The sequence below is a fragment of the Euleptes europaea genome, chromosome 6 (assembly GCF_029931775.1).
Source record: "Euleptes europaea isolate rEulEur1 chromosome 6, rEulEur1.hap1, whole genome shotgun sequence".
NCBI classification, from domain to species: Eukaryota; Metazoa; Chordata; class Lepidosauria; order Squamata; family Sphaerodactylidae; genus Euleptes; species Euleptes europaea.
Genome location: NC_079317.1, coordinates 12,154,335 through 12,182,206, shown reverse-complemented (window position 1 = coordinate 12,182,206; position 27,872 = coordinate 12,154,335). Strand labels below are relative to the sequence as shown.

Sequence of the window (27,872 nt, the reverse complement as noted above, 5' to 3'; positions counted from 1 at the left end):
ACTTCTGAGATATAGCTACCATGTGAGCTGTGGCTCACAAAAGCTCCTACCCTGTCAGAAATTTTGTTAGTCTTTAAGGTGCTACTGGACTCTTGCCTCCTTCTACTGTGAAAGAAGAAGCAGTCTGCAAAAGACCACGGAAACAATTCCAGCGGAGGTAAGCCTAGACAGCCAGTGAGGTGTGGTGGTTAAAAGTGTCAGACTAGTATCAAATCCCCACTCGTGCCATGGAAGCTCGCTGGGCGACCTTGGGCTGATCACACTCTCTCAGCCTAACCTGTGAGGACAAAATGCAGGAGAAGAGAACACTGCAAGCCGCTTTGGGTGCCCTTGGAGAGAGAGGCAGCATTCTAATGAATTAAATACATACATACATTACAAATAAATGAATAAACAGCTTTTAACATATGTATTGTGTTTTAAAATGGGTATGCGGTGAGGGGGGTTGTGCGTGTCAGGGAAGCTGAGAGCAATACCTTAAGGGGTCTAGACGCTGTCAAGAGACTAAACTCCTCACAGAGTCACTCAAGATGGAATGGTCTCAGCCGAGACACCAGCCGACGATGCGTCCACCCCCTTAAGGGATCAACGGCCACATCCGCAGAGAACAGGCAGTTTCAGTGGTGATGGGGGCAGAGGAATCCTTGAAGGTTAGCCACTGGGCAGCAGCAGTAGTGGAAGGTGACACTGGCAGAGAATCTTCCGTAGACAACGGTTAACAGGAACGGGAAGGTCCAGGATTTGCGAAAGCTGGCAGTGAGGTCATCTCTAATGGACGGAAAACTCATGCAGAACTCCAAGGAACAACCAAGACAGACCGGGGGCGAACAGGAGTGAAAGTATGAAAGTACCCATGCATAAACGACCTAACAATGTTATTTTAACGCTTCTATAGACTATTTGGTTTTTGCAATCTTGTTTTATAACTATGGTGTGGTCAATGCCTAACAAAGGTGATGACGATAAGAAAGCACAGCAAAAGAGAAATAAAACCGACATACCTATCGGGTGGTTTGGCACCAGGATCTTGGAAGTGGATGGTCCTGCCTTTCTTTCCTTTGTCCTTGGGCTCTGGGGTAGGGAAGGCACTACAATATTTTTTAAAAATAGCAGTTGAAAATGCAGTCTTGCACAGCCCTTGTATACCCGTAAAGTAAGATCAACTTTTACAGACTCATAGGCCGTTTATGCTTGGTAATTAGCAGCATGTTCCAGGCTGAAGTGCCCTGCAAAAAAATTTTGAGTTCACGTGGAACCATAATTCCAGAAGTCCCTGTGAAGCCAGCGCATACCTGCTTCACATTTCTTAAGAGCTCCTTTAATGTGACCTTTTTAATTTGCTCAGTCCCCACCTCGAAGAATCTACTCAAGGAAGCATGAAGAATCACAGCCAAGGGTTAGCTATGCAAACAACGATTGCTAATGGCTATGCAAATGAAGGAACGAAGGAGCAGGCAAGTGGGGGTGGAATTTGTTTGACTTCCTCCTCTTGCATTGGGACCCTGAATGGGCATTTTAAAGGTCGGGTTTAAAAAAGGAGCTTTGAGCAACCATCAAAATCGACCCTGCATAAATGGCCATAGAGTTGGGCCACACAGGCCACCTAGACCAACCACTTGCTCAATGCAGGATCAGCCTAGAGCATCCCTGACAAGTGTTTGTCCAGCCACTGCTTGAAGACTGCCAGAGAGGGGGAGCTCACCACCTCCCTAGACAGCCGATTCCACTGCTGAACAACCCTTACTGTAAAAAAATTGTTTCCTAATATCTGGCTTAATGTCCATGCATTTTTTAGCACTATCAACAAACTGCACACTGGCTCAGCCACCAAACTTGCCCTTCCTTATTCCTTTTATTTATTTTAAAACATTTATTAGCTGCCTCTCTTCCTTACTAAAGCTCAAGGTGGCTTACGATATAGGTAAAATACACAGAATAAAATACATTAAAAACCAAAAGTTAATTGCCATGTGTTATGAAATAAAGCTTTCGGTTGGTCTATGAATGATGCACTGCTATGCCTTTACTGCCCCCAAAGAGCTTCTTGCCCACACTCACACGGAAGCATTGGCTGGTAAAAAGTACAACCATTTATCTCTGCCTAACACAGCCCTCCCAAAACACTCTTTAAACTCTAGGGCACTTCCTTATCATGGTGGTGGTGGAGGAGGAGAATTAGAAGGAGTTGGTTTTTATATGCCGACTTGCTCTACCACTTAAGGAAGAATCAAACCAGCTTACAATCACCTTCCCTTCCCCACAACAGACACCCTGTGGGGTGGGTGGGGCTGGGAGAGTGTGACTAGCCCAAGGTCACCCAGCTGACTTCACGTGCAGGAGTGGGGAAGCCAACCTGGTTCACCAGATTAGCCTCCGCCGCTCATGTGGAGGAGTATGATCCAACCCGGAGCTCCAGATCAGACTCCATCGCTCCCAACCACCACTCTTAACCACTACACCACGCCGGTTTAGGCAGAGTACACTTCAGGTATACTTGAGAGTTTATGGATTACTTGCTAGAGGGATTGGGCAGAGGTTTCCTGGTGATGTCGCAGAAGGCCAACCAATCAGCACTATACATAACCATCTTCTGCTTGCAGAACCACCCACCCTGCTGCCCACAAGCTTGACCCTGGAGAGGAATAGATACCATTGGAATGATGGCTAGGAAAGTGAGACCAACTGTTTAGTTAAGTGCACGTTTAGAAAGGCAGAGAGATGTGCAGACACTGCTGAACACTCACACGGCAAATTCAAGAGTTTTGTTGTCGTCTCTCCAGTACCACACGCCAGGGATCACTTTTGTCAACTGCAACAGTTTAAAAGACACAGTCTTTAAGACACTGATTTAAGCCTATAGTTTCCATATTAGATTTGCAGGCAGAAACTCGAGTGAGATCAGAAGTCTGTAGCGATGACTGATGGATCCCCGCCCACCAAGCACAATAAATGAAGCTACTTCCGACCAAGTAGCTGGAGGTCTCCTGCTATTACAACTGATCTCCAGGAGACAAAAATCGATTCACCTTATTCATTCTTAAACTCTCTTCTTTTCTGTTAAAGTTGTGCTGATGTTTACGAATTTCAATGGCTTCTCTGTGCAATCTGACAAAATAGTTGGTAGAATTGTCCAGTCTTTCAGTGTCTTGGAATAAGACCCTGTGTCCTGTTTGTGTCAGTCCATGTTCAGCCACTTCACTTCAGGATACTTCAGGATACAATGGTTCCAGTTAACATACCACACCCTCATTAGCACATTATCTTGATACTTACAGGACAATGGTTAGCACATTACCTTTGTTACTTTTTGCAGGACAATGATTCAGCTCAAACCCAACCCCTTTCTGACTATATATTACTCTTCCTACAAACTTGACACCGAGAGACACTGTCCTTCAGTGTTACTCCTCTGAAGATGCCGGCCACAACTGCTGGCGAAACGTCAGGAAAGACAATACCAAGACCACGGTCACACAGCCCGGATAGCCCACAAGAACCGATGAACTCTGACTGTGAAAGCCTTCGACAATATGCTATTGTGTGCTTTATTCACAACAGCAAGCCACCCCGAAGCTGAAAATGCTTTTTAAAAACTCCTGTACGACCACCAGTCTGTCATGTCCTACCAATGAGATTTAGTTTATGAAAATTGTCAGCATCATCTGCCGGAAAACAAATTCGCTCCTTCCAAGAGCCTCTCGGACAATTAGGGTTGCCAACCGCCAGGCACTAGCTGGAGATCTCCCGCTATTACAACTGACCTCCAGCCGACAGAGATCAGTTCCCCTGGAGAAAGGGGCCGCTTTGGCCATTGGACTCTATGGCATCGAAGTCCCTCCCCTACCCCCTCAGGCTCCGCCCCCTTTTTCTGGCCTACCCAGGGGTTTCCCCGCCATTGCCAAACAGCAACAGCTACTCAGCTGAGCCTTGAATGCCATGGCCTGTCCAGCCGTGGAGACTTACGGGGACCGGAGGCACTTTGGGCAACTCGATGAAAAAATACTGCGACATGCTCCAGCGTTGTCGACGGGCGGTATCCTAGCAACCGCTCTCTCGCGCGGGAAGGAAGGGAGGGGACGGCCGGTCCCCGGCGAGAGACTACAAGTCCCGTCATGCACTGGAGCAGGCTTCCCTCGGTTCAGGTGACCGGGCTCCTGCATCTTTAGCCGCGTTGCGTCTGGAGAGGTTTTTCCAGCCGGGAAAAAGTAGTTTCTCTTTTTCAGCGGTGAGAAAAGCTGCGCCTTCCAACAGCCCCCCCCCCCCGCCTTGACTCAAACATTAAATATACACTCTCTGTTTGACCGAGAAGAGGGACTCTCGTGGGTCCAACGTTACAGCCCCCTAGCTGATCTGCAAGGGTCGCTGCTCGCTTGCTTCTCCGTCTGCTAATATAGGGCGTATTTATTTCGTCTGCAATAAATACCCCGTGTGGCTTTGGCTGTGCGTGAGATGCTGGGAAATATTTATTGACATACTCTTGCCTCATTTATACCACACCTTTGTCCTCGATGCAGAACCCAAACCTGCTGACTACACCATTCTCTTCTCCATTTTTACAGCTGCCAGCTCCCGGTTGGGAAATACCTGGAGATTTTGGGAGTGGAGCCCGAGGAGGGCGGGGCTTGGGGGGGGAGGGGCTTCAGTGCCATAAAGTCCCATTGCCCCAAAGGCCGTTTTCTCCAGGTGAACTTATCTCTGTCGGCTGGAAATCGGTTATAATGGACGTTGGCAAGCCGATCCATTTTATACTCACAACAGCCCTGCAAGGTAGACTAGTCTGTGAGTATGTGACTGGCCCAAGGTCCCCCAGCAAGCTTCCATGGCAAAGTGGGGATTCACACCCGGGTCGGCCAGATTCTATGTCAAAAGGGTGAACAGTTTTTTGGGGGGAGTGCTAGAGCGTCCCCGGCACTTCCGTGTCAACACGGAAGTGATACCATCGCGCCAGGGATGCTCATTGCTGCCCCCAGCCCCGCCCCCTGGTAACCCTAGGGGTTAGAGTGTCCACCTAGAGTGCCTGGGAGACCCAGGTTCGAATCCCCAGTCTGCCATGGAATCTTGCAGGGTGTGACCTTGGCCCAATCACGCACTCTCAGCCAAGCCTACCTCACAGGGTCATGGTGAGGATAAAATGGAGGAGAGGATGTAAGAAGCTCTGGTTCCCCATTGGGGAGAAGGCAAGTTATCAATAAAGTAAATAAATAGAAAGATCGCTGGTGGTTCTGATCTATGTCGCTGCCAGGCCGACTTTGCCCATTTCTTCGCTTGTGCTCTGTGACCTTTTTCGACAATACTTCTGGGTATGTTTTGTCTGCAGTTGCTATTACACAAGCTGCCAAAGATATTCTGGTGGTTTGGCAGGGAAGCTGCATATTTATCAAGAACAAGAAGAGAAACAGATTTGGAAACACGGTTGGCCCTCGCATTGCAGAGGAGGCAGACATTCAAAAAGGAGGAGATCCCAAATAAGATTTAGAAAGAGAGAGAGAGATGACAGAGCTAAGACTCTGTCATCTCGAGATCAGTTGTAATAGCGGGAGATCTCCAGCCACGTCTTACTTTGCCGTCCAGATACAAGGAAAGGGTACACTCCTATGTGCATTGACTGAATAGTGCACAAAAAGATTGAAGGCTTGAAAAAGACTGCACGAAATGGAATTATACTGGATTTCCATTGCCCTTCATCTTGCTTTTGCGACCTACTGATGCACTTTATGAAATTATTCATGCGGACTCTATAAGGACTGAGTATTGTTCCCGTGGTTCACTCATGCACTTTATGAAATTATTTATGTAGACTGAATAAGGATTGAGAATTTGGGCTCATATTTGTATTGTAAAGCCCTTATTGAAAGTTGGGGTCTTAATTACCTATGTGATACTTTTTTGCTCCAGAATTTTGTTCTTTGTATGTTTCCAATACATATTCTTAATAGCATTAATTGCTATAGTTTGGTCTTCTTATTATAGAAAGAATTGTCTTGTGCTACTTTTTTGATTTTCACACCACCTGGAGGCTGGCAATCCTAATGGGAGACCACCTCCTACCCCGAGCCCTGTGTGAGGGAGGGCTGTGGTTCAGAGATAGAGCATCCAGAAGGTCCCAGGTTCAATCCCCAGCATCTCCAGTTAAAAGGAGGAGGAGGAGGAAGAAGAAGAGTTGGTTTTTATATGCTTACTTTCTCTACCACTTAAGGAAGAATTAAACCGGCTCCCAATCACCTTCACCTCCCCACAACAGACACCCTGTGAGGTAGGTGAGGCTGAGAGAGCTCTAAGAGAGCTGTGACTAGCTCAAGGTCACCCAGCTGGCTTCACGTGGAGTGGGGAAACCAACCCAGTTCACCAGATTAGCGTTCACCGCTCGTGGAGGAGTGGGGAATCAAACCCGGTTCTCCAGATTAGAGTCCACTGCTCCACGCCACTGCTCTTAACCACTACTACACGCTGGCTGTAGTAGGCGTGGTAGGCATGAAAGACCCTTCTCGCCTGAGACTCTGGACAGCCACTGCTAGTCTGAGTAGGCAATGTAGACCGATGGTCTGATTCAGTAGAAGGCAGCTTTATGTGCTCATGATGTGGGAGAAAGCAGGAAATGAAGACATGGCTTCCATGCGGTGTCCTGAATCTGCTTCCTGGATTCTGAGCGTTACTTGAAGGGGCAGGTTGCCCTGCTCCCGTCAGCCCTAGTTTCCAAGGCGACTACCTTTACCCTGTCCTTAGCAGGGTTGAATTCATTCCCAACACAGCAGCTGCCATTTGTTTTATTTCTGTGCAGGGCAGTTCTCCTGCCAACCTGTTCCACACAAGCATTTCCATGCCTTGCAAATAGAAACGAAGCACATCCCATACAGGAGAAATTCTAAACTGCTCTCCTGTACAAATATGCACTCATGCTTCCCAATTTCGTCCCTACTCTTTTGTAGAGGGGAGAATGGTAGTTCTTAATATTACCAGCAGCAGAGTTGGATGAGACAAATCATCTGTTGTCCCTAAAAGAAACTTCCTATTTTGAGGGAGGGGAGGGGCTGTGACTCAGTGGAAAAGCCTCTGCTTTGCATGCAGAAGGTCCCAGGTTCAATGCTCGGCATCTCCAGTTAAAGGGACTAGGCAAGTAGGTGAAGTTAAACACCTCTGCCTGAGACCCTGAGGAGCCGCTACCAGTCTGAGTAGACAATACTGACTTTGATGGACCAAGGGTATGATTCAGTATAAAGCAGCGTCATATGTTCATCTACGACACCATCTCATTTCCTGCAATGGTCAACCAGATTCCCCCCAGTTAGGGGCACAGAGACAATAACTTAATCTTTTTGCTGCCCAGACAAGCAACTGACAGAGGTATACCTACAATCTTTTCACATGGATGTTCCATTCCGTCGTCATGCCCAACTAGAGTGGGAGATTGTGCTGAACAATTATAGAGGAAGAAGAGTTGGTTTTTATACCTTGATTTTCTCTACTTTTTTAAGGAGAACTCAAGCTGGCTTACAATCACCTTCCCTTCCTCTCCCCATAACATACATCTTGTGAATTAGGTGGGGCCGAGAGAGTTCAGAGAGAACTGTGACTAGCCCAAGGTCACCCAGCAGGCTTCATTTGTAGGACTTGGGAAGCCAACCCAGCTCATCAGATTAGAACCTGTCGCTCTTGAACACATGAAGCTGCCGTATACTGAATCAGACCCTTGGTCCATCAAAATCAGCATTGTCTACTCAGACCGGCAGCAGCTCTCCAAGGTCTCAAGCAGGGGCCTTTCACATCACCTACCTGGCTAGTCCCTTTAACTGGAGATGCTGGGGATTGAACCTGGGACCTTCTGCATGCCAAGCAGAGGCTCTACCACTGAGTCACAGCCCTTCCCCAACCACTACACCATTCAGGCTCTCAAGATTGGGAAGGGGGGTTGATTCTGTACAGCACCTGTAGCTCCAACCAGGGTGGGTTATTGGCATGTTCTTTGCAGTGCCATATTGGCTGGTATGGTGTAGTGGTTAGAGTGTCCTACTAGGATCTGGGATACCCAGATCAAATCCCACTCTGCCACAGAAGATTAACTGGTGACCTTAACCCAGTTGCATGCTCTCAACTGGAGAGCCAGTGTGTTATAGTGGTTAAGAGCGGTAGTTTGGAGTGGAGGACTCTGATCTGTAGAACAGGATTTGATTTCCCCACTCCTCCACATGAAGCCAGCTGGGTGACCTCAGACTAGTCACCGTTCTCTTAGAGCTCTCTCAGCCCCACCTACCTCACAGGGTGTCTGTTGTGGGGAGGGGAAGGGAAGGTGATTGTAAGCCAGTTTGTTTCTTCCTTAAGTGGTAAAGTTGTCATATAAAAACCAACTTTTCTTCTTAGTCTGACCTACCTCACAGGGCTGTTGTGAGGATAAAATGAAGGCGAGGAGAACGCTGAAGCCGCTTTGGGACCCCATTGGGGAGAAAGGCAGGTGTAAATGAATAAATGAATGGATTTAAAGAGCCACTGCCCATGCTACAGCTAATTGATGGCATTTCCAGGCAGATTCCTGGGAGCACCATCCAAATGTCAATAAATAAATAAATCACAAGGGGAAATCCCTGTGGGCCGCTGCCCCGAAACCCTTTGCAGTGAAAGCAGCTGATGGGGGTTTCCTTTCCTCACAAACCCTTCCCCACTGGAAGTATCACTTTGCAGCAAGGAAATGGGTAGGGATCCCTTCCTTCAAAAGAATAGGGAGTTCCTTTTAGGGACAACAGATACTGCTTGGGATTGATTCCCAAGCTGAGAACCCGCTGAGAAACAAGATAGCTATAATTGTGCTCCTCCAAATTATTTTCTTGAGGGGCTGCTGGCGGAGGAAGAGGAACATGTAGAGACTGGAATTTTTCCTGCCTTGCCCGATCCTAGGACCGTTCTGTCCCAAACCAAATAATTTTTCGATCCTTGTAAGAGTATTCTAGATTGATAAACTGGCAAAGGGGAGTAGAAATAGGCTCCATTCCATGCAATTACATCCCCTCTGTAAGCCACTTCACACATTACAGATTTTCTTTTAACCATACATCTTAAAGCAAACACTACACTTTAGCAAAACCAATGCTGGTTAACAGGCAAGGGAGACTCCTGTGGCTGGTGGAATCAGGGCCCCAATTATATAGAACTGCCCCCCCCCCCAAAAAAAACACCTTTCCATAGGAGGAGTGCAGATGTATTGCCGTCAGTAAGGACATGTGTAGCCTGAAACCCCCACACAACTTTCTTTTAAACTTTTCTGTTTAAAAATCTCAACCCAGACTGGGAAATGATGCAGGGAACTCTGCTACAGCAACCTAAGTGGGTTAAGCCGGTATCGTTTGACAATCTTTTGGGAGCCAGTGTGGTGTAGCGGTTAAGAGCAGTGGTTTGGAGCGGTGGAATCTGATCTGGAGAACCAGGTTTGATTCCCCACTCAACATGAAGCCAGCTGGGAGACCTCAGGCTAGTCACACTCTCATTGGCCCCACCTACCTCATAGGGTGTCTGTTGTGGGGAGGGGAAGGTGATTGTAAGGCGGTTTGATTCTTTAAGCCAACTCTTCTTCAATCTGAACTGGGTGAACCCACCTGAAAATACATAGTAAGACGCTTGGGAGAATCTCTGCAGTGTCCTCCAAATATACTATATGTCCTGCTGGGCTTAAAATGGATCCTCCTGAATCTTTTTTGTGGCCCTCAAAGATTCAAGAAGAAGAGTTGGCTTTTATATGCCAACTTTCTCTAAAACCTAAGGGAGAATCAAACCAGCTTACAATCTCCTTCCCTTCCCCTCCCCACGACACCCTGTGAGGTGGGTGGAGCTGAGAGAGCTGTGACTAGCCCAAGGTCACCCAGCTGGCTTCATGTGTAGGAACGGGGAAACAAATCCAGTTCATCAGATTAGCATCTGTCGCTCATGTGGAGTAGGGAATCAAACCCAGTTCTCCAGATCAGAGTCCACCACTCCAAACCACCGCTCATAAACACTACACCACACTGGCTCTCTCAACAATCATATTGGGGGGGGGGAGAGAATCGTGCAGGGGGGAAGAGATCAGGAGTAATCTTTCATGCACTCCTTCATTTCCACCTTCTTTGTTAAGGTCACTAGATGCAAAGAAAGACAGAAGTCCAGTATGTTTTGCAGCAGGAGGGAATTTGTACAAGTGCCGCTTTCTCTAACCGTGCACCACTCCCGTCCACCAAGGATACAGGAAACCTGTTCTACCCAGTAGCCCTCCAAGAAGAAAGGAATCCGAAAATATTTTGCAGACCTGCTTTGAAATTTGCCCTCTTGTCAGAGCTTAGCTAGTAATTATGAACTGAACGACTGCCATGCCTCTTTTAATTAAAACAACGGTCAGTGGAAAAATCTTTGCAGGGTAAATCTCAATCATTGTTCGCTGTAAGTTGGTTGGTTTCATTTTCACCACTAACCCTACCCCCGCTGCTATAGTGGCACAATCACACTCTCCTAGTTTAAATAACATGTTCTCAGAAAAAGACTTTTAGAACTACTCCCATAGATATGGTGGGCAAACTTTGGAACATATACCGTATATGGCGGTTTTGAATCAGTTTTTCCCTATGTGTGTACCACCAAGTCACAGCTGACTTATGGCGACCCCATAGGGTTTTAAAGTCAAGAGACGGTCAGAGGCGGTTTGCCATTGCCTGCCTCCGCATCACGCCCCTTGTATTCTTTGGAGGTCTCCCATCCAAATACTTGCCAGGACTGACCCTGCTTAGCTTCTGAGATCAGGCTAGCCAGGTCAGGGCTCTTCCCCACATACTGGAGACCTCCAATTAAGTAGTCAGAATTAAGAAAGCTACCATACTTAGCTACAGAAAGCAGAGTTTCAGCTTTTTGTTTTTCTAAAGGATCATCTCCAGTTGGAACATCCCATTAGGAACTCATGACAATTTCAGTAACTTCTATCACCCCAACCGCAATTGCACTCCCATGCAATGAGGCAGCAGATCAGCTGAAGACAAAGTGTAACAGCTGTTAAGAAGTGAGCGAGAGTCCAGAAGCACCTTAAAGACTTTACAAAATTTCTGGCAGGGTGTGAGCTTCCGAGAGCTTCCACAGCTCACTTCTTCCGTATCTGAAGAAGTGAGCTGTGGCTCTCGAAAGCTCACACCCATACAGAAATTGTGTTAGTCTTTCAGGTGCTACTGGACTCTTGCTCTTTTCTACTGCTAGGGACAGACTAACATGGCTACCCATCATGAGCTGTTAAGACTGTTTCCCCTGTTCACTTTTACCAGAATAAGCCTCATGGAATCCAGCAGGCCTCTTAGCCTCCAGCAAACACGCCTAAGGGATTGGTCCATAAGCATATGCAAATAATTAGAGTCCCTTGCTGTGCACAGTAAGCAATTTTCAAAAAGTTATTACTTTGCAAGAATTCTGGGTGTTCATATAATTGCCCTAAAGTTATTCCCTCATAATTAAAATCACCCTAAAAGATATTTTCTTTCCCCTGGTAATGTTTGGGTTTGCTTATGCTGATCACACGGTGCTTGCATCACCAGGTAAAGACACCACACCAGGATGCTGACATCCGCCCTGCCCTGCCCTCCCCGAGGTGCATTTATGCTGGTGTCAGCGAGAACTGGTTCAGTTACACAGCCTCCCTAATTACAAAGGAAAGCCACTAGCTGAAATCCTGTTGCTAATGGCATTATTTGGCTCCCCTGCCTTTTTGAACAGAGTTCCAGACTCGGAAACAAAAGCAGGATTCAGATCATTTCTGGGATCTTGTGTGGTTTAGAACAGTCATAGCAATATTCTATCTAAAGAGCCTGATTTTAAAGATGGTTGACTAAGGAGACTGAAAGTAAAGGGCCAAACAAGACACCATGTGGAACAGTTATGATTAGGATGAATGACATGCTTCAAACTAGTTGTTTTCTGCTGTGCCCTTCTTCCCTAAGGTCGCCAAGTCCTGGAGGGGGGGAAAGGGCTGGTCTTTTTTAACAAGATGCTTCTCTCTTCCTTAATGGAGTGTTATTTACCTCCATGCCATGAAAAGATTCAGCTGCCCGTTTCCACGCATGAAGTCTTTGTTGAAGGGCCAGGGATTCTTTCTCCAGGCCGGTTGGCTACCCCACCACCATCAAGCCTAGCCACCTCCAGCAGGACTCCGGAGAGACAGCATACAAATCTATGGAATAAATTGTAGCTGAGCCTCTGCCCCACCCTTCCTCGCAGGTAACCTTTTAAAGCCTGAGCTGGCCCAGGGTGATGGGCAGGATCCCCCTCTTTTTGTTTTTGGGAGCACCCAGGATCTTCTGTGAAATGCTTCTTTCAGGGTTGCCAGCAGGGCTAGAGACTAGTGTCCCACCACTTTAATACAGGCTCAATGCAGCAAACAAGGGCAGCTGATACTTTTCGGGGCAGAGAGGTAAACATACCATTAAGCCTCTATTAAAGAGACAGGAATTTTTTCTCCAGGCCCGTTGGCAAGCCTACTTCTCCCCCCCCCCCACATGCTGCATCTGTCTCTGCACCACCCACAGCAAAGCTAATTGCAGCTTGGGAGGGATCTGGCCATTTTTAAATTGGAAACCCTCCCCTAGTCCTAATTGCTTTCAAGACTGCTACCTTGCTTTTTAAAAACCCAGAGGCAGAGTCTACTCCCAATTTAAGGTCGCTGGCAAAAACAGCCCTGCCACCTTTTTGGGGGGAGAATTCTTCTGCCCTGAAATTTGCAGGACAGGCAATTCCCAAGCCAGCTGCCCCACACCATAGAAACACAACACACAGCTTTGCCTAGAGATTACTACTTGTTACCCAGTGGCTCAGAAAAACTTTAGCAATCCTAAATGAAAAATTCAATACCCCAGCCCCATTCTCTTCACTTTTTCTTTTCAGGAAGCCTACTGTTGTAACAGGTACACCTTATTAAACTAGATTATAAACACAGGTGGTTTGCCTATAAAAAGGCCAGCATGCCAGGAGTTTTAAAAGATGCTGGCAATTAATTTCTATAGTGGAATTTCAGAAACTGAAGCCTATTTTCCTTTCACACTAAACCCATAATCACTACCCATCCATCTAATTAACAGCAAACTTATTTCTAAAAACAAGAAAACCATATTCAACTTCAAATAACTTTTATTACCAAAATTTCAAAATAACCAGACTAACAGTTTTCAACATTTTAAAAATATTTTTGGTACTTTTGTTACATTTTCCATGTTCTCTTGAAATGTTTCTCTCTCTTTTTTTGCTCAATCAAAATGCTCAAGTGCACATCTGAAACAATGAACAGAAGAAACAGAAACCCACCAAAAAGCACAGGTATCTGAACAGCAAAACAAACGCTCTCTTGGCAACAAACTAAACTGGCTGTGCATTCCCAGGTACAGCTGAGAGCAAACCAAGTTAGTCTACTTCTTCAATGGTGGGGCCACCGCCTGGAGCCCCAGCAGCTCCGGCCCCCTGGTATAATTTGGTAACAATGGGGTTGCAGAGCCTCTCCAGTTCCTTTTGCTTGTGCTCAAACTCCTCCTTCTCCGCCATCTGGTTGCGATCCAGCCAGCTGATGACTTCTTGGCACTTCTCTAGGACCTTCTGCTTGTCCTGGTCCGCAATCTTGCCTTTCAGCTTCTCGTCCTCCACCGTCTGCTTGATGTTGTACACATAGGATTCGAGGGCGTTCTTGGACACCACCCGCTCCCGGTTGGCCTCGTCCTCGGCCTTGTAGTGCTCCGCTTCGTGCACCATGCGCTCGATGTCGTCTTTGCTGAGGCGGCCCTTGTCGTTGGTGATGGTGATCTTGTTCTCTTTGCCGGTGCTCTTGTCCACGGCCGTGACGTTGAGGATGCCGTTGGCGTCGATGTCGAACGTGACCTCGATCTGGGGCACGCCGCGAGGGGCCGGCGGGATCCCCGTCAGGTCAAACTTGCCCAGCAGGTTGTTGTCCTTGGTCATGGCCCGCTCGCCCTCGTACACCTGCACCAGCACGCTGCTCTGGTTGTCTGAATAGGTGGTGAAGGTCTGCGTCTGCTTGGTGGGGATGGTGGTGTTGCGCTTGATCAAAGCTGTCATCACCCCGCCCGCCGTCTCGATGCCCAGCGACAGAGGCGCCACGTCCAGCAGCAGGAGGTCCTGCACGTTCTCCGACTTGTCACCAATCAGGATGGCGGCCTGCACGGCAGCCCCGTAGGCCACGGCTTCATCGGGGTTGATGCTCTTGTTGAGCTCCTTGCCGTTAAAAAAGTCCTGCAGCAGCTTCTGGATCTTGGGGATGCGGGTGGAGCCTCCCACCAGCACGATCTCATTGATCTGCCCTTTGTCCAGCTTGGCATCTCGCAGGGCCTTCTCCACGGGCTCCAGAGTGCCACGGAAGAGGTCGGCGTTGAGCTCCTCAAAGCGAGCCCGGGTGATGGAGGTGTAGAAGTCGATCCCGTCAAAGAGCGAGTCGATCTCGATGGAGGCCTGGGTGGAGGAGCTGAGGGTGCGCTTGGCCCTCTCGCAGGCCGTGCGCAGCCGCCGGACGGCCCGCTTGTTGCCGGCGATGTCCCGCTTGTGCTTGCGCTTGAACTCCTCCACAAAGTGGCTCACCATCCGGTTGTCGAAGTCCTCGCCCCCCAGGTGGGTGTCCCCGGCCGTCGACTTCACCTCGAAGATGCCGTCCTCGATGGTCAGGATGGAGACGTCAAAGGTGCCCCCGCCCAGGTCGAAGATCAGGACGTTCTTCTCCCCGGCCCCGCTGCCCTTCTTGTCCAGGCCGTAGGCGATGGCGGCCGCCGTGGGCTCGTTGATGATGCGCAGGACGTTGAGGCCCGTGATGGCGCCGGCGTCCTTGGTGGCCTGGCGCTGGGAGTCGTTGAAGTAGGCGGGCACGGTGATGACGGCGCTCTGCACCTTGCGGCCCAGGTAGGCCTCGGCGATCTCCTTCATCTTGGTGAGGACCATGGAGGAGATCTCCTCGGGGAAGAAGGTCTTCACCTCGCCCTTGTACTCCACCTGCACCTTGGGCTTGCCCCCCTCGCTGACCACGCGGAAGGGCCAGTGCTTCATGTCCGACTGGACGGTGGCGTCGTCGAACTTGCGCCCGATGAGGCGCTTGGCGTCGAAGATGGTGTTGTTGGGGTTCATGGCCACCTGGTTCTTGGCGGCGTCGCCGATGAGGCGCTCGGTGTCGGTGAAGGCCACGTAGCTGGGGGTGGTGCGGTTGCCCTGGTCGTTGGCGATGATCTCCACCTTGCCGTGCTGGAAGACCCCCACGCAGGAGTAGGTGGTGCCCAGGTCGATGCCGATGGCCGGCGCCTTGCCCGACATGGTCGCTGCTGGCTCTCTCTCTCGCTCTCTCTCTCTCTCTCGGGGGAGCCGCGCCTCTCAACCGCCTCTCTCGCGCTCGTCAGCCGCCGCTCCGCCGCCGCCTCAGAAAGCCGCGCGCGCTCTGCCGCTGCCTCTTATAGGCCGCCTTTTATAGCCGCGCGCGCGCGCGCGCTTCTGGGACCTGCCTGCGCGCCTCTTCTCCCGGCCCCGGCCAGAAACTTCCAGAGGAGACGAGCGTGGCGGAGAAGGACTGACGTCGTCGGCAGCCAATGGGGTTGGCGGGGGGGGGGCGGGAAGGCGCGAGACGCCTTCTGGGCGGCCGTTATGCAAAATAGCCCAGCGGGCGAGGGGATTTGCTTTGAAGCGCGCGCGCCGCCTACTGGCTTCCAACGGCAGCCGGAGGGTTCGAGGCGGTTGGCTGAGGCGAGGGCGGGATTCGTTCTTACCTCAGCTGCCCTTGACCATGTGCAAAGTGTCTCGCCACGAAAGCACTGCTTGGAAATAAACTATCTCCTTCATATAACCCCCCCCATCTTTCCCCCCAAAGCGGCTTGTCTTCTGTCCCGTTTTTTATCCTCACAACAACCCTGTGAGGTAGGCAGAGTGCGTGCCTGGCCGGGCCTTACGTATAAGCTAAGCAAGCTATAGATTAGGGCCCCACTCTCTTGGGGCCCCCAAAAAAATTAAAGGAAAAACAACAACTGTTTGCATTATTAAGTTGGTTATGAATAAAAAAACCATTTTAAGTTAGAGCTAATAATTATTTCACTATTAATATACTTCTTAATTGTATTTCAGTTCAACAATTACGTGTGGAGGTCGTGCATCAGATAACTTCCCTCTGGACTTCTCTTTGCAAATAAGGTTGCCAACTCGGTTGGGAAATTCCTGGAGATGTTGAGGGGTGGGAGTTGGGGAAGGCCGGTTGTGGGAAGGGGAGGGACTAGGGTTGCCAACCTCCAGGTGGCATGTGGGGATTTGAACCCCAGGTCTCTCCTGTCCTAGTTTGGTGCTGTAACCAACACACCCCACTAGCTCTTTGTGGCATGGCTTCATGGCCATTTAAATAGGGTTGCCAACCTCCAGGTGGTGACTGGAGATCTTCCGCAATTACACTTGATCTCCCAGCGACAGAGATCAGTTCTCCTGGAGAAAATGGCTGCTTTGAAAGGTGGACTCCACAGCATTATACCCCATTGAAGTCCCACCCCTCCCCAAACCCTGCCCGCCTCAGGCCCCACCCTCAAAATCTCCAGGTGTTTCCCAACCTGGAGCTGGCAACCCTAAATTTGTCCTTCATATATGGTTTCTCAGAAAGGAAAGCCTCTAAAGGTTGAATAAATTAACCTGCTGAAGGTTTTATAAACAGGTGGCAATGGAGGCACCTCTATTAAATAAATTTGCACCCCACAACAAGGGATTGCCAGAGTAGCTTCCGGCTCCGTAGTTGTTAGAATGCCAGACTAGGGAGATGTGGGTTCAAATCTCCACTCGGTCATAATGCTGTCCGGATGATGTGGGTCAATTGCATGGGTTGCCAACCTCTAGAAATGTACAACAGGGCAAAGGTGAATGTATGACAGTATCACTCTTGCCCAATGTAATGGGACTCTTTGATGTGTAATGAGTAATTGTGAATAACTGCTGAATTTGCAACATTTGGAATATATTTGATTGTACTTCACTATATACTTGGAAAATATTTGATTTGTACTTTATTATACAGCCTGAGCTGCCATATTTGTTGTATAACCTCCAGGGGGTGGTTGGAGATCTCCTGGGATTACATATGATCTCCAAGTGACAGAGATCAGTTTCCCTGGAGAAAATGGCTGCTTGGGAAGGTGGATTCTATGGCATTAGAAAAAGGAGGAGGGTTGGTTTTGATATGCCGACTTTCTCTACCACTTAAGGAAGAATCAAACTGGCTTACAGTCACCTTCCTTTCCCCTCTCCACAACAGACACCCTGTGAGGTAGGTGGGGCTGAGAGAGTTCAGAGAGAACTGTGACTGGCCCAAGGTCACCCAGCTGGCTTCATGTGTAAGAGTGGGGAATCAAACCCGGTTCTCCGGATCAGACGCCACCGCTCTTAACCACTACAACATGCTGGATCTCAATGAAATAACTGTGGGAGGGTGTCTTCGGGACAGTGAAACAAATGTAGTCGATGACAGGCCTTTGTAAAAATGTAAACAAATACTTCAGCAGAAAAATGTGTGTGAGAAAACCTGGTATCCACTTACATATTTACTCTAACCGAAACACTCCGTTGTGACAGAAAATCGGGATAAAGTTGACGTCTCCCAGTGACTGCTGACGGCTTTTAATCAGGATTTTCAAATTCAGCGCTGGTTATACTTTTCACAACTAACTAGTTCCTTCCCCAAGTCGTTCAAGCATTGACTAGCGCTTTGCGTGCTTTGCAAACAAAATCACCACACAGCCATATCATGCCGTTCCTCACAGCAGATGAAGAGATTAAAAATGCTTCCCCCTAACTAAAATTTGTTCCATTCTGAAACAAATAACAGTTCCTGCTCCAATAATCTTAATTCATTCCAAGAAGTTTTCTCCAGGCTCCCAAGTAGTAGAATTCCTGAATTAGAATTAGTCCTGGCAATAAGCACTAGTTTAGATGGATTTTCCCCCCAGAGATTGGCACAAATATATGGAGGATTTCAACAGCTACTGACCATGATGACTGAACAGAGCCTCCATGTTTAGAAGCAGTATACCTCTGAATAACAGATGGTGGGGATAAACAACGTGAGATTTTCATGTCTTGTTTGTGAGCTTAACAAGAGCATCTAGTTTCCTGCTGGAATCAGAATGCTGCCCTAAATAGATCTTGCTCTGACCCAGCAAGGCAATTATTATGTCCATATATTCTCAGTTTAATACCCATGATTCTTGCTGAATCATAGAGTTGGAAGGGATCACCAGGGTCATCTAGTCCAACCCCCTGCACAGTGCAGGAAATTCCAAACTACCTCCCCTCCCCATACCCCTAGTGACTCATACTCCATGCCCAGAAGATGGCCAAGGTACCCTCCCTCTCATGATCTGCCTAAGGTCACAGAATCAGCACTGCTGACAGATGGCCATCTAGCCTCTGCTTAAAAACCCCTAGGGAAGGAGAGCTTACCACCTCCCAAGGAAGCCTGTTCTACTGAGGGACCGCTCTAACTATGGGACTGCTCTAATATATTCTTCTTATTGGTCTTGTTTATAAAGCCCTAGCTGTGATTTTTTTTTTTGTTCCAATGATGTGCAGAGGGCGCTTTTTTCAATGGGCTCACTGTGCATTGTCCAAAGAAAAAGAAAAAAACCCTTGTCCATAATTTTGCTTGTGGACCATCCCTATCAAGGGATTGGCACCAAAACATGTTATGATAGACCACAGATGCATTTTGTGAATAACCATGTGCCAGTCACTCCTTATGAAACGTCGCTGGCACCATGCTAGTTATGAAACTACAGAAGGGCTGTGGGAACAATCCTCAGCAGGTCTGCTGAGAATTAAGTCCCCTTATATTCTGTGGGGCTAATTCTCAGGAAAGGGTTCTTAGGGTTGCAGTCGTACACTTTCAAAGGTTCCTTAATAACTACGTTTTTGTTACGATGGTCATTCCATCATGTGGAGTAAGGGCAGATAAAAAATTTTGGTAGAAAACCTTGAAAGGCATAAATAAAGCAAGAGCGAGGAGGAAGATTATTTATTAATAATACCATTAATATTTATTATTATGTATTAATATTTATTATGTATTAGTATGATTAATATTCTTATTATGGCTTGTTGATGGCAGCAGGGAAAGAGGAAGACCCAACATGCGATGGATTGACTCAAGAAAGGAAGACACGCCTGCCATTAGCAAGACCTGAGCAAGGCTGTCAATGGTAGGATGTTTTGGAGGTCATTAATTCATAGGGTCACCATAAGTCAGAAGCGACCTGATGGTACTTAACACGCACACACACAAATTAACAATGTCTCATGCGATCCTACGCCAAGTTCCTCCAGCCTGTGACTGGAGTAACTTTGCATAGGATTGCATTGTTAATGAGAGTTGTATATGAGCAAGGATGACCCCATGTGGTAGCAATGGGAATATGGCAGGAGTTTCTCCAAAGCATGAAAAAAAGTTCTTACACTGGGTTACAAGAGAAATCAAATGCAATAAACATTAGATTTAGCCTAGGCAATTTGAATTCATGGGTGTTCGGGTTGCCAACCTCCAGGTCCCAGCTGGAGATCTCCTGCTATTACAACTGATCTCCAGCCAATAGAGATCAGTTCCCCTGGAGAAAATGGCATCTTTGCCAATTGGACTCTATGGCATTGAAGTCCCTCCCCGCCCCAAACCCCTCCCTCCTCGGGTTCTGCCCCCAAAGCCTCCCGTCTGTGGTGAAGAGGGACCTGGCAACCTTAAAAAAAAATTTATATTGGCAGTTTCAGGTGGGTAGCCAAGTTGGTCTGCAATAGAAGAGTGAGATTCAAGTCCAGTAGCACCTATATTGGCAGTATATTTCCCCTTTCTTTTGAAACAGCACCCTGACCTAGATGGCCCAGACTAGCCTGACCTCATCAGCTCTCAGAAGCCAAGAAGGATCGGCCCTGGTTAGGGCTTGGATGGGAGACCACCAAGGAATACCAGGGCCGTTATGCAGAGGAAGGCAATGGTAAACCAACTCTGTTAGTCTCTTGCCTTGAAAGCCCTACTGGGTTGGCATAAGTCTGCTGTGTATTTACAGGTACTTTACACACACATCTAGGCAGCAATTTATTTATTTATTTATTAAATCATACTTCTAGCCCGCCCTCCCCCAGCCAAGGCCGGGCTCAGGGCGGGTTACAACATTTAAAAACCTTACAACATGACTATAAAATATATAAAACCATTAAAACCATTCCCTTAATTATAAAAAGATGGCTGCCATATAAGTAAACTGCCCACTGTCCCAGATGATGCGGACCATAAATTAATAGCTAAAACTAGGTCGGCTACCCCCCACAATACATTGACTGTAAGTTAAAAAGAAGTGGGGGGAGGGGGGAGGGAGGCCAGCACTGATCTCACTTGGTCTCACCTGTGGCTGTCCTCAACCATAGGCCTGGTGGAACAGCTCTGTCTTACAGGCCCTGTGGAACTCTTTCAGGCAATCCCATACTGCCCCTGAATCCAGGAAATACACAACAGAATAAAAGTGTAGCAAACATCACCAGTCATTATTTTCATAATACTTCCTCCTCCATAACTGAACATGAGAACATAAGAAGAGCCCTGCCTGGATCAGACCAGTAGTCCATCTAGTCCAGCATCCTGTCCCACACAATGCCCAAGCAGTTCCTCTGGAGGCCAAAACAGACAGGGCACAGAGGCTGAGGCTTTCCCCTGATGTTGGCTCCTGGCATTAGGATTCAGAGGCTTACTGCCTCTAAACGAGAAGTTTCTCTTTAGTCACCATGGCTGATCACACAGCCACTAACCCTACCCCCGCTGCTATAGTGGCACAATCACACTCTCCTAGTTTACATAGCATGTTCTCGGAAAAAGACTCTTTCTTAGAACTACTCCCATAGATATGGTGGGCAAACTTTGGAACATATATATGGCGGTTTTGAATTTTTCCCTATGTGTGTACCACCAAGTCACAGCTGACTTATGGCAACCCCGTAGGGTTTCCAAGGCAAGAGACGGTCAGAGGCGGTTTGCCATTGCCTGCCTCCGCATCTCGCCCCTGGTATTCTTTGGAGGTCTCCCATCCAAATACTCGCCAGGACTGACCCTGCTTAGCTTCTGAGATCTGATGAGATAGGGCTAGCCAGGTCAGGGCTCTTCCCCACATACTGGAGACTTATTTCCAATTAAGTAGTCAGAATTAAGAAAGCTACCATACTTAGCTACAGAAAGCAGAGTTTCAGCTTTTTGTTTTTCTAAAGGATCATCTCCAGTTGGAACATCCCATTAGGAACTCATGACAATTTCAGTAACTTCTATCACCCCAACCGCAATTGCACTCCCATGCAATGAGGCAGCAGATCAGCTGAAGACAAAGTGTAACAGCTGTTAAGAAGTGAGCGAGAGTCCAGAAGCACCTTAAAGACTTTACAAAATTTCTGGCAGGGTGTGAGCTTCCGAGAGCTTCCACAGCTCACTTATCTGAAGAAGTGAGCTGTGGCTCTCGAAAGCTCACACCCATACAGAAATTGTGTTAGTCTTTCAGGTGCTACTGGACTCTTGCTCTTTTCTACTGCTAGGGACAGACTAACACGGCTACCCATCGTTGGCAATTAATTTCTATACTGGAACTTCAGAAACTGGAGCCTATTTTCCTTTCACACTAAACCCATAATCTCTACCCATCCATCTCATTAACAGCAAACTTAGTTCTAAAAATAAGAGAACCATATTCAATTTCAATTAACTTTTATTACCAAAATTTCAAAATAACCAGACTTAAGAGTTTTCAACATTTTAAAAATATTTTTGGTACTTTTGTTACATTTTCCATGCTCTCTTGAAATGTTTCTCTCTCTTTTTTTTGCTCAATCAAAATGCTCAAGTGCACATCTGAAACAATGAACAGAAGAAACAGAAACCCACCAAAAAGCACAGGTATCTGAACAGCAAAACAAACGCTCTCTCGGCAACAAACTAAGCTGGCTGTGCATTCCCAGGTACAGCTGAGAGCAAACCAAGACCTCCTCCTCACACCCTCCCCACAGGAAGGCCCCTCCAGTAATGGCACTGACTGAACGGAGGCAACAGAAGAGCAGGCTGAAATTGCTCCCATAGTCCAGTCCAAAGAAAGTTAGTCCACGTCTTCAATGGTGGGGCCACCGCCTGGGGCCTCAGCAGCTCCGGCCCCAGGTACAGCTGAGAGCAAACCAAGTTAGTCTACTTCTTCAATGGTGGGGCCACCGCCTGCGGCCCCAGCAGCTCCGGCCCCCTGGTATAATTTGGTAACAATGGGGTTGCAGAGCCTCTCCAGTTCCTTTTGCTTGTGCTCAAACTCCTCCTTCTCCACCATCTGGTTGCGATCCATCCAGCTGATGACTTCTTGGCACTTCTCTAGGACCTTCTGCTTGTCCTGGTCTGCAATCTTGCCTTTCAGCTTCTCGTCCTCCACCGTCTGCTTGATGTTGTACACGTAGGATTCGAGGGCGTTCTTGGACACCACCCGCTCCCGGTTGGCCTCATCCTCAGCCTTGTAGTGCTCCGCTTCGTACACCATGCGGTTGATGTCGTCTTTGCTGAGGCGGCCCTTGTCGTTGGTGATGGTGATCTTTGCAGGTGCTCTTGTCCATGGCCGTGACGTTGAGGATGCCGTTGGCGTCGATGTAGAACGTGACCTCGATCTGGGGCATGCCGCGAGGGGCCGGCGGGATCCCCGTCAGGTCAAACCTGCCCAGAAGGTTGTTCAGCAGCAGGAGGTCCTGCACGTTCTCTGACTTGTCTATCAGGATGGCGGCCTGTACGGCAGCCCCGTAGGCCACGGCTTCATCGGGTTGATGCTCTTGTTGAGCTCCTTGCCGGTTTTGAGCCTTTGACTCCCCCCCCCTTTATAGTACAGTGTTGTGTTGTACAAACATCTTATTTGGCAAAGGGGAAAAAACTTTTCTTTCTTTAAAGTGTTTTCATGGGGACTGTGAATTTTCAAAACAATGCATGTATGTTGCTGAAACAGCCTTCATTTGCCCAGCTGTCCTCTGCCATCCTCCCTTCCTTGCCCAATGCCGACATCTTGGCCTCCAGACGTAGTGGTGTCGGGGGAATAGGTGAAGTTTACTCTGAAAGGTCTGAAGGGGGGGGGAAGGAAGAGGAATGCATATAGCAAAAAGAGAAAGGGGGTAACAGCAAGATGACCATCAGAGAGGTAAGTGAAATAGAAGAAGCGCAAGTGATAGCTTTTAAGTTCAGATTTAAGCGTTCAGCTCGCATTTTCAACTGGCATGGAGCTGTTTGCAAGTCATGTAAATTCAGTTAAATGTCAAATACCTCCCTTGAGCAAGCAAAGAGCTGGAGAGGAATTTAACCTTTTTTGGTTGCGGTGCTAGAATTCCCTCGCACACCCCCTGGTCAGAAAACAGAAAGGAAACGGGCTTAGTCCTGCAGCTGGTTGGGGTCTTGTGCGTAAGAAACAATTTAATGAAAGAAACATTGAGTAAAAAATCCACAGCCAGACAGTGTGAAAACCTAAGCTACTCTCTAATAACTTTCCTCTTTCAGCAGTGGAAAACTCATAACACAGACAGAAAAGGGAGTGATTCTTTCACCAAAGTTGGAGGGCCGTGGGTGGGAGGACTGTAGCTCAGTGGAAGAACCTCTGCTTTGCTAGGGTTGCCACTGGCAGGGGATGAGGGGATAGGGCTGTCAGATCCAGGTTGGGAAACTCGTGAAGATTTGGGGAGGGAACTTGGGGAGGGAGCTTGGGGAGGACAGGGACCTCAGTGGGGTACAGTGCTATAAAGTCCACCCTCCAGAGCATCCATTTTCTCCAGGGGAACTGATCTCTGTAGTTTGGAGATCAGCTCTAATTCCGGGGGATCCCCAGGTCCCACCTGGAGGCTGGCATCCCTATCCATACCCAGGTTCCCAGTTTCAGTCCCTGGCATCTCAAGTTAAAAGGAGCAGGCTGTAGGTCATGCGAAAGACCTCATCCAGAGACCCCGAAGAGCTGCTGCCAGTCTGAGTAGACAATCCTGACCTTGATGGACCAAGGGTCTTATAGGGTTGCCAGCGTCTAAGGGGCCTGGAGATCTGCCAGAATCACAACTGATCTCCAGACTGCAGAGATCAGTTCCCCTGAAGAAAATGGTTGCTTTAGAGGCTAAAATGACTAAACTGAGGCTGTCGTACATTGGTCACATTACGAGCAGACAAGAGTCACTGGAAAAGACTATCATGCTAGGAAAAGTTGAAGGCAGCAGGAAAAGAGGAAGAACGAACAAGAGATGGATTGACTCTATAAAGGGAGCCACGGCCCTCAATTTGCAAGACCTGAGCAAGGCTGATAAAGATAGGATATTTTGTAGGACATTGATTCATAGGGTCGCCATGAGTCGTAAGCAATCTGACGCCACTTAACACACAAAAAATTCTGGGCCAAGAAGGGCTGAATTCCACAATCCACATAAATTAGACAAATTGAGGAAATAGCATACATTTTGTTTGTTTTGCATACTGTAATCTGCTTTTGGAGGCAGACAAGGGATAAGGGCGACCGAGCCCCTTCCCTAGACTGAGGGTAGCCCTCTGCATTCCAGGTATCAGAAGACATTGCCAACGCTATTTTCAAATTTCTTTCCAATCCAAAGAACTACATAATATTTTTTTAAGTTGAGAGTTCCACACAAACTGAACCAACTCTGATGTAATGGTCTTGACTTGCCCAAAAGAATACTGGGAATTGCAGTTTTTGGTTAGATTCTTGGGTAGCCCTGTCATAGGACTACAATGACCAAGGTTACTTAGGTGGGAACCATGACGTTTGTGTCTCTGTCTGGCTGACCTATGGCGACCCTCTGAATTAATGACCTCCCAAATGTCCTATGGTTATCAGCCTTGCTCAGATCTTGCAGACTGAGGGCCGGGTTGCCAGGTCCCTCTTCGCCATCGGCAGAAGGTTTTTGGGGCAGAACCCGAGGAGGTTGGGGTTTGGGGAGGGGAGAGACTTCAATGCCATAGGTACCAGGTTGGCCAGACTGCTGGACTTGATGGGCCTTGGTCTGATCCAGCAGGGCTTTTCTTCTGTTCTTTTGAACGTCTCTTGCCTTGAAAACCCTACGGGGAGTCAGCTGTGACCTGACTGGGGGCGGGGGGGGGGGAAGGTCCTATTCCATCATTCGCTGGTTGTCTTATGCTGTCTGACTGCATTTCCTTGTATATTTTGTAACCCGCCTTGAATCTCTGCAAGAAAGGCAGGCTATAAATGAAGCAGATAAATCAATTGTGAGCTTAACCGTGTATACACCTGCCTTGAAATTCACACCTAAAAGGCAATTTTACTTGCATGTGTTAAGTGCCGTCGTTTCCGACTCATGGCGACCCTATGAATCAACATCCTCCAAAGTGTCCTATCCTTATCAGCCTTGCTCAGATCTTGCAAAGTAAGGGCCGTGGTTTCCTTTATAGAGTCAATCCATCTCTTGTTGGGTCTTCCTCTTTTCCTGCTGCCTTCAACATTTCCTAGCATGATTGTCTTTTCCAGTGACTGTTGTCTTCTCATAATATGTCCAAAGTACGACAGCCTCAGCTTAGTCATTTTAGCTTCTAGGGTCACTTCAGGCTTGATTTGATCTAAAACCCACTGATTTGTTTTTTTGGCAGTCCACGGTATCTGTAACATTCAGGGCTGGATTTAGGTTTGATGAGGCCCTAAGCTATTGAAGGTAATGGGGCCCTTTATATGTCCAGTTGTCCTTTGTCAAAAACAAATTGTCGCTGTTTTTTGTGTTGAATATATGCTGTATGGTAATTTATATATAGAAATGAGAAAACCAGTGATATTTTAGGGAGCAGGCTAGCAGGCGGGGCCCATTGCTTACATCATAGGAGCCTACACAACACAAAACACTGGGGGTTATTGCACTTTGTATTCCCAGCGATGTATTAAGAGTTTGAAAATGTTATAAAAAACATCACTTTAAAAGGGTTTTTGGATACCATGGCTTATAAATGGATGGAAGACGTCTTCACAGGTAAAGGGGCCAAACAAAGTGTGAACAGTATTTTTTATAACATTTTCAAACTCTTAATACTTTGATGGGAATACAAGTGCGGTAACTCCTACTGTTGCTATGTGTAGGTTTTATTTTTTTATCTTATATTTTGGAAATGTATATCCAGGTTTTTTTTTCTTTTAAATTTTTTGGGGGGCCCAAGAGAGTGGAGTGGGCCTCTAAGCTATAGCTTGTTTAGCTTATATGTAAATCCGGCACTGGTAACACACTCCTCCAACACCACATTTCAAAGGAATCTACTTTCTTCCTATCAGCTTTCTTCAATGTCCAGCTTTCATACCCATACATAGTCATAGGGAATATGATGGCCGAATTAACTTGGTCTTGGTGGCCAGTGACACATCCTTACACTTCAGGATCATTTCTAGCTCCTTCATGGCTGCCCTTCCCTGTTTCAATCTCCTTCTGATTTCTTGGCTGCAGTCTCCCTTTGGGTTGATGATGGAACCAAGGAATAGAAAGTTTTCAACAATTTCAATCTCCTCATCGTCAACCTCAAAGTTGAGTAATTCTCCTGTAGTCCTTACTTTTGTCTTCTTGATGTTCAGCTGCAGTCCTGCTTTGGCACTTTCTCCTTTAACTTACCCCGTAAAATATCTGGGCTTGTTCTCCAGGGTGAGTTTGTCCCCAAAAACTTGATGTAATACAGCAGAGCCATGAGGAAGTCATCCAACTGCTTACACCTAGGAAGAAATTTCTAAACTTCTAAAACATCTAAATTTCTAAAACATCTGAGGTACGCTCCCTTCCCGGCTGGGCGCGCCTTGCCCGCAGCCCCGGCTCCGGGCCCCGCCCATCTCGCTCCTAGCCACCCGCTCCAGGGACCGGCCGGCCGGCCTTGCAACGCGGTGCCCCCGACGGCTCTGGCCGGCCGGAGAGAGACACGGCCCGCCAGGCAGGGTCGCGCCAGGGCCGCCTGCGGAAGAGGGGGCGGCGGAAGCGGCTCCCAGGCAGCGAGCGCCCCACGCGCCCCACAGGCAGGGCCCGCCCCGACGTAGCGTACCGTACGCGCTGCCAGGGGACCGCGGGGGAGGAAAGCCCCGGCGTTGGGCGAGGAGGAGGAGGAGGGGGGGAAACAGGCTTTGCGCACGATCCTGTGCCCCTGCGCTGGAAAGCCAGGCCGGGCGCCGCGCCTCCCCGGGCCCTCCGACGGACAGCCGCGGAAGCGAGCCGGGCAGGGCTCGGCCGGTCTCCGGAGACGGCAGGGAACCGCCAGGGCCCGATCCTCCGGGCCGTTCTCTTGCCCGCCCCCGCCCCCGCGGCGCCCCCGATGGATGGGGCGCCCAGGCGCGGCCTGCGCTCCTGTCCTCCTGCAGACTCGGGACCTTCCCACTGCCGGCCAAGGGACGCCCCCCGTGCAACTCCGGAGGAGACCCCGCCCCCGATTCCCTTGCCGGGCGAGGGGAAAGCGCCGCCGCCTGCGAGCCAAGCGGCTGAGTCGCCTCTTGGCCGCCCCTCCCTCCCTCCCTCCGCCCAGAACTGGGTGGGAGGGGGCGCCGGCAGGGTCGCGCTCTCTTTCCGCCACCCTCCCCGCAAGCTTGTGCCTGAGTGGGGGGGGGGGCTCCCCAAAGCAGGGGCGGCTGCACAAGCCGCAGCAGGCCAGCGCCTGCTCCCAAGGGGCTGCTCTCTGCGACCCCCACGTGCGTGGTGGGCTTGGGGCGGCTGGGCGGCCTCGGCTTGGCCGCTCTCTGCAGGCGCGCTTCCCCCCTCGGACTCCTCCAAACGCCGCCTGGGGGGCTCTGTCCTGTGAGCCTGCGGCCGGGGGGAAGAAGAGGGGCCTGTAGAGAGCGGAGAGGCCCGACCCCCCCCCCGCGCTCTCCCCGGTCCTGGCAGGA

At 48.7% G+C, this 27,872-nt stretch overlaps 2 protein-coding genes and 1 pseudogene across 2 annotated transcripts in view; all 3 read right to left on the bottom strand.

The window, feature by feature from the left end:
• PPP1R36 (protein phosphatase 1 regulatory subunit 36) overlaps positions 1-4,011 on the bottom strand; it is a 57,731-nt gene extending 53,720 nt beyond the window's left edge. The window contains 3 exon segments of the mRNA XM_056851231.1: positions 1,002-1,088; positions 2,745-2,809; positions 3,964-4,011. Coding sequence (XP_056707209.1) covers positions 1,002-1,088; positions 2,745-2,809; positions 3,964-4,011 — 200 coding nt within the window.
• A 9,372-nt stretch (positions 4,012-13,383) lies between these two features.
• LOC130479723 (heat shock 70 kDa protein-like) lies at positions 13,384-15,293 on the bottom strand. Its single transcript, XM_056852130.1, has one exon. The coding sequence runs from the start codon at positions 15,286-15,288 to the stop codon at positions 13,387-13,389; it is 1,902 nt and encodes a 633-aa protein (XP_056708108.1). The 5' UTR covers positions 15,289-15,293; the 3' UTR covers positions 13,384-13,386.
• A 6,726-nt stretch (positions 15,294-22,019) lies between these two features.
• Positions 22,020-23,038, bottom strand: LOC130478966 (heat shock 70 kDa protein-like; annotated as a pseudogene).
• Positions 23,039-27,872: the final 4,834 nt, after the last annotated feature.